Source organism: Elephantulus edwardii, unplaced genomic scaffold (assembly GCF_000299155.1).
Source record: "Elephantulus edwardii isolate Elephantulus edwardi_28Jun2011 unplaced genomic scaffold, EleEdw1.0 scaffold00232, whole genome shotgun sequence".
Classification (NCBI taxonomy): Eukaryota; Metazoa; Chordata; class Mammalia; order Macroscelidea; family Macroscelididae; genus Elephantulus; species Elephantulus edwardii.
This window is the reverse complement of record NW_006399982.1, coordinates 1,145,005-1,151,932: the sequence shown is the minus strand read 5'-3', so window position 1 is coordinate 1,151,932 and position 6,928 is coordinate 1,145,005. Positions and strand designations below refer to the sequence as shown.

General features: G+C 37.9%; 1 protein-coding gene across 1 annotated transcript in view; it reads left to right on the top strand.

Moving 5' to 3' along the window:
• Positions 1-469: 469 nt before the first annotated feature.
• Positions 470-6,928, top strand: part of LOC102868470 (fibroblast growth factor 12-like) — an 858,601-nt gene continuing 852,142 nt past the window's right edge. Inside the window, exons 1-2 of the mRNA XM_006898494.1 lie at positions 470-542; positions 728-873. Of these exons, the coding sequence (XP_006898556.1) occupies positions 861-873 (13 nt within the window). The 5' untranslated portion in view covers positions 470-542; positions 728-860. The remainder of the gene's footprint in view (positions 543-727; positions 874-6,928) is intronic.

The following is a 6,928-nucleotide window of genomic DNA, read 5'->3' as shown; positions in this document are numbered from 1 at the left end:
GCAAATACTAGAGGCAAAGAGAGAACTAAGAAGTCAGTGGAGGTGATGGCGAAAAGTGGGAAAACAGATACCTGGAAAGTTACTGCAGCACCTAGGAAGAGAGTCTGAAATTGTGGCCATTAATTGTGAATTGTAATTCCTCTTCCTCCCTTTCTCTTTTACCTTCTGGATAATACCATCCCCAGCTCGGTTTCCGTGATCAAACCTGGAAAATCAAATGGCACTGATACACCGTTCCAGTCCAATCCATTATTTTGGTTTTCAGAAGAAAATCCGGTCCGGTGTTTATTTTTAGCAGTGCTTGCCTGTGACCGAATGCTACAGCTCTTCTGCTGGGATAACTGAGGACCGTATTGGGGAGAGAAGCAAAGAGGGGCGGGGGAGCGGGAGGCGGCGAAAAGGGGAGGGGGGACGCCCTGCGCATGCGTGCCAGCGCCCATGCAAATCTGCTGTACATCCAGAGAGCAAAGTGGGATGATCTGTCACTACACCTGCAGCACCACGCTCGGAGGACAGCTCCTGCTTGCAGCTTCCAGACCCAGGTAAAAAATAAAACAAAACCCAAAACCAACAAACAACCCAAACATTTGAAAGGGCACCGTGCATGCATTTCTATACCAGATGCGTGTCTCAACCTATCCCCTTGTAGAGGCAATCTGCTGCTGCTGCTCTAAGTGTCCTTTGGTGGCTGATTGCAGCTCAAGGTTTAAGAAATCCCATCTTTCAGGAAGCCTGAGGGGAAGGAAGGAAGGAAGTACAGGCGAAATCATCAGATTGGCTTCCCTGATTTGGAAATCTGAAGCGGGCCCACATCTTCCGGCCAACTTCCATTGAACTTCCAGCACTCAAAAGGGACCGAAATGGAGAGCAAAGGTATGTGACTGTCCCCTTCGGGGGACTTCCCGCTGCATGTGCGTGCGGCCAGGGTAGTCCTCAGCGAGGGGACTGCAGTGCTTGGGAAGAGAGCACCAGACTAGGTCGATAGGAGGAGATGCTATGTCCATTGCAGCATTAGGGAACTGTGGCAGAAAGGCGACTTCTTTTTAACTCCCACAGCTTGGAAGACACTGTTTTATACTCCATCAGTTGCGTAGTGAAGTGTGATGAGTTTTTCTCTTTTTCCAGGGGAGGTTAGTCTTTCCATGGTGGGGGAGGAGAGAGATCTTGGTAAAGCAATTTCTTTTTTGTCAAACGATGGGCTCAAATCTATTTCATTTGCTTCAGGTTTGATGGCAGGCACGTTTGTGTCTGATATCCAATAATGCATTGCTAAAAGAATGTTTTGGATTTATCCATCCTATTCGCATGAAGATACTATTTCTCGGTTTTTATGACAAGATGCTATTGTATTTTTAATATATATCAGTAGTGAAATTGGGTCCGTTTGAAACAGTGTGCGTTAGAACTGACCTCTAAGAAGAATCGTGTTATCAGAGTACTGCTTGGTTCCCAAGAGTGATGCATCTACTAGTTCTGGGCATGTAAGATATTAATATTTTCAACATAAGCAAATCTCCATTCCCTACCTGTGCCAACTGGAAAATGAACTGTAAAAATTAACTTCTGATGGCATGTTTAATGAACACAAACAAAATGATTATTAATGTACGGTTAGGTATCGTTTGGATTTAACCCTGTTCCTTCAGGTCTGCCTGTCTTCTTAAAACGCCCACCAGGTTACAAGAGCCTTGAATGATGTGGTCAGAGATCCAGTTGGAATGTTCAATGTATTTAATTCTGGTGGAATCAGAAGAAATGATGTCAACTTTTATGAAACTATAAGCATTACTCAGAACTCGAGAAGCTATATTTGAAACAAGGTTTTATTTTTAAACCAGGAATGTCAGTCATAGTGGTAATGTGCTTAGGATCAGGGAGTGGTTATGGGTTACCTATTTCTAGACCAATTAATTAAGCTGGAATGTTGAATGGTAGTAGGTCTATAGTCAATAAAGTCTTTAATCAGGAGATTCAAAGTATTTGAACCTAGGTAAGCATTTACAGCATGATAACAACTGAATCAACATGAACTCAGAATAGCTGGCAATTTTTAGTTTAAACAAATTATTTTTATGATGTGGTGGGCACTTCTATGCCTGACAATGATGTACATGGATGAGAGAATGCATGTCTATAAATATATATGAGATATATTTAATATCTCTACTGTAGAACCAAGTTTAAAATGAGAAACCATTCTTTCTTGACTCACAGAGGCCTGTAATGTTTGGTTAATTATAATAACTGTCTCTAAAACATAAGATCAACATTACAGAGACTGTAATTTAGCTGTGGAGCAGTTTTTTTGGTGTGTGTTTAGACAGTGCTTGCTATTTGATTATTAAACTTGACTATTTTATTTGGTAAGGGATCTTGCTAACATTTTTGCCTCATTGATCCTGGACTATCGTAAGAAGAAGTTATATCCTGTAGCAATAGTATTTTCTTTTCCTTTTGCTGATAAACCATGCTGTAGGGTTCTCTAAGTTCCAGGCGGTTTACCTCTTCAGTTAGTAGCAGTAGAGCTTGGGCTGCTCTGTCAGTCTTGAGAGTTCAGAAAGGAGACAGGTTCTCAGAAATGTATTTGAGAATAATCAGGCCAGAAGTTCTAGGCCAATCTAGACAGAACTGACATAGGCATGTAATCACAGAACCTATCCAAAGACAATGAAGAATTTTGCCATTAGTCACTGTTATGCTAATTTTGTAGCAGTCCACAATTGCCTCAAAGGATATGCTAAACAACCTTAGGCATGTTGGTTCCTGGAGCCACTTGAAGTCTAGTTAGCTAGTTAGAGGTTATTTTAAGGATGATCTCACTTTCTTTGTTGATACAAATGCCCTATCAAAAAATGGTAACTAATACATAACATTTTCATTATCAGAAGAGTATATTCAGAAAAGGGCTCCATTCTCTCAGGTACATCTTTCTTTGTTTTGTTTTTCAAGCTGTCATGTACAAACTTCCTACCTCAAACAGATTAAAATCTAATTCTAGGAAGACATTCTCAAACACAAGTACACAAAATGAATTTTCTATCATATATCTTTCAAAAGAGAGTCATATTTCAAATTAGTCATATTGTTTATTGAGTAAAAGGATCAAGAATTCTCTTTTTAAAAAAATCTAATGATTCATTAAGTTTTAATCCCACTTTCAGCCTTTGACATCCTTGCATTCCTTCCAGAATTTGAAAACTTTAGAGCACATGTTTGGTCCTTGGAGAGGTGAACTTCAGTTATTTACAAATAGATTTTTTTTTTCTTCCTTAGTTTATTTCACATTACTTGTTCTCATACAGAGGAAGAAGAAGAAGAAAAGAAACCAATCCAGTAATCAATGATGATTTCAAAGATGCTTATGCACTATGGAATTCAATGTTCCCTTAAATATTCTGGATGGGTACACTGTCTGAACAGCTTTGACAGAATTTGTGCCTTATATGTCCCTAGGACTTGCCCTCCTTGAAAGACAGTTTTTCATTTAGAAATTTAGACCAAACTTTGCTGTATATTAGAACCAATCTAGCATATCTCCTCAGTTCCTTGTGCTGGGGTTGAATCAGAGAGCTGTGAGTGGAAGAAAGACAGGCCTTATTTTTGTTGGTTTTCGTTCCTAAGATGAGCCTCAAATGCAGCAATGTTTGGTAACTGCTGATATAGACTCTCAATAATAAAAATATGATTTGCACTACAAAATGCAGACACTTGATTTCTAGCCCGTGGCTTCTTTACCAGTATCTGATTTTCAACAAAATCCCGAAGGAATTTATATGCACATTAAAGTCTGAGAATCATTGATTCAGAGTTAGAGAAAAGATTCTCTCTCTTTGTCCCCTCTCTCTCTCTCTCATATCTTATTGGAAGCACCTACAGAACTTTTAAAAAGTAAGATGCTTGGGTTGGTTCTGCAATATGACTCACAAACAGGTATTTGTATCAATTTCTACACTTTAGGTAGGTCTGGTGCTGTAGTAGAGAGAGCTCTAACCCAAAGGCTGAACTCTGATGGCTCATATCCACCAATTGTTTCAAGGGAGAAAGATAGAGTTTCTTCCTGTACTATTGACAGCTTTGGAAACCAACTGGAGAGTCAGTTATGAGTTTGACTCCACAGCAATGAAATGCAGAGAATGTAGCACACTATATAGTGTGGCAATGAAGTTAGAGGCTTAATCATAGGCACTTCTTCGCAGAGTCAGTGTAGTTCTGTCTTCCCATTCTCAATTAATTCCTTAGAGATTCATTGCTCATTCCGCTTACTTTTTGCAACTGTTACCCTGACTGCTACCACTTCTAATTGATTGTTTTGTTGTGTTTTTTTCCCTGTTTTTACTTTGTTTTGTTTTGCATTCTTTGTATAATCTAGAGCTGTGGTGGCCTTGTGATAAGGAGCTGTGTTGCTAACTCCAGTACATACAGTTCAAATCCACCAGCTGCTTCACAGGAAAAAGATGAGATCAACTCCCATGTGACTTGCTGCCTCTGAAAATCCACTGGAGGGTCAGCTATGACTCCTCACATACCGTATTTCTTATAGTCAGCATTATAATTTTTGTATTTTTCATTTGTTGTTATTGTTATGACACATTAAATGGAAAAATAGGGATAGGTGTGTTGGAGTCAGTGAGATTGGCCAGGATAGGGCAGGGTTCAGAGCTGTTGTACATAAGATCATTATGAGTTTCAGGAGACTCAATGGCACATAACAACAACAACAATCATATGTGCTGTTGAGTCAGAACTGACTCATAGATGACCCTCCAGTGAAGCAGATGGTGGATTTGAACTGTGAGTCTTTGGGTTGGCAGCACAACTCTTTACCACTAAGCCACTAGAGCTCAGTACTGTAATTCTGTGTTCTTTATTTGTATTGTTAAATGCCATCAAATCAGTTGAGACTCATAGTGACCCATCCACATGCAAAAGAAGGAAACACTGTCCAGTTCTTCATTATTCTTAAAATTGTTAGAATGTTTTAGCCCATTGTGGTAGCCATTTTGCTAATTCATCTCACTGAAGGTGTCCTTTAAGTTCTCAAAGTGGCATCTTTGATTTTTAACACATTAAAGAAGTTTTTGGTAATAGATTATGCCTTTTGAGTTCTTAACTACTGCTTTTAAGTGTATTGATTGTGGATTCAAGTAAAATGAAATGCTTTATACTTTTAAAATTTTTTCTATTTATCATGACGTTATTTGGTGGTCCAGTTGTGAGAATTTCTTCTTTTGTTCTTCATGTGGAGATTTAAGCCATACTGAAGATTGTAGTCTTTGATCATCTTCAGTAAGTGCTTCAAGTTCTCTTTGTACTCATCAAGCAAGGCTGTGTCATCTGCAAACCACAGGTAGTCAAAGCGTCTTAGTCCCATTTTGATGTTCTGTTTATTTTCATATACTCCAGCTTCTTGGATTATTTTCTTGGCACACAGATTGAGTAAATATGGTGAAAAAGTACAACTATGATATAAAATTCTGGATTTTAAAACATGTAGTCCTTTGTTCTGAGGACTGTCTCTTGATCTATGTATAAGTTCTTCATGAGCACAGGTAAATGTTCTGAAATATCCATATTTTAAAATGTTATCCATACTTTGTAATGATCTAGACAGTCAAATAATTTTGAATATACAATAAAATACAGCTAAACATCTTTCTTATATCCTCTGCTTTCAGCTTTGATCATATAATTGGTGATGTTCCATAGCTTCATTCCCTCTTCTGAATCCAGCTTGAATTTCTAGAAGTTACTTATCAATGTGTTTCTAACTATTTTTAAATTCTCTTTAGCAAAACTTTACTTGCATGTGACATAAATGCCATTGCTCAATGATTGTTGCATTCTAAAAAATTGTTTTCTTTTTGAATTAGCATGAATATGGATCAATTCCAGTTGATTGGCCAAATTTCTTGCCGTAGTAGAGTGGGTCCTTCCAACATGGCATCCATTTGTTGAAACATCTCAACTGGTATTCCTCCAATTCTTAGCTCCTTGTTTTTCACCAGTGCCTTCAGTGCAACCTACTTCTTTCTTCAATTTCATAAGGTCTTGACCATGTGCTGCCTCCTGATATAGTTGAAAATCAAGTTATTTTGGTTATGGTGGTTGTTTCTTTGCTTCCTGTACCATTCAGCATTTTCCCCATAGAACTCTTTCCTCCTACCCCCGTAGAACCACTGAAACTCAAGGCATGAATTTTTACTTTAGTTAGTTCAGCTTAAGGAATAGTGAGCATGCTCTCTTTTGGTTTTCTAACTCAAGGTTTTTGTACATTTTATTCTAATGCCTTGCTTTGTCTTCTCCAGAAATCCTTTGAAATCATCTGTTCAGCTTTTTCATTCATCATTTCTTCCATGAGCCTTAGCTACTCTATGTTTAAGAGCAAATTTCAGGGTACCTTCTGATAACCAATTTGATCCTACTTGTCTTTTTAATGACCTTTAGCTTTATTTATGAATGGTGTCCTTTGTATCATTCCACAACTCATCGGGCTTTTGGTTATTAGCGTTCAAATGTGTCAATTCTTGAGACTGACTCTAAATTCAAGAGGAATAAGCTCAAGGTCATGCTTTGGATTTTCTGGACTTGTTTTAATGTTCTTCAGCTTTCGTTTGAACTTGCACATGAGCAATTGCTGGTGTATAATTGACCTCTTGTCTTGTTGAAACTGATATTAAACTTCTCTAAAGTTTCTTTCCATATATGTAATCTATTTGATTCCAGTGTGCTTCATTTGGTCAGGATAATATTTATAGTCATTATTTATACAGTAGGAAAAATGTATTTGCAATGAATTGACTACAGTCTTTCAAAATTATTTAGGCAGCTATTTACTGAGCAACTGTTATATGTCCATTGGGCTTAGTTTTAAGATGTGAAAGTAAACCAACAGTCAATAAGACAAAAGTTTTATTTCAGTCTCTGGTGT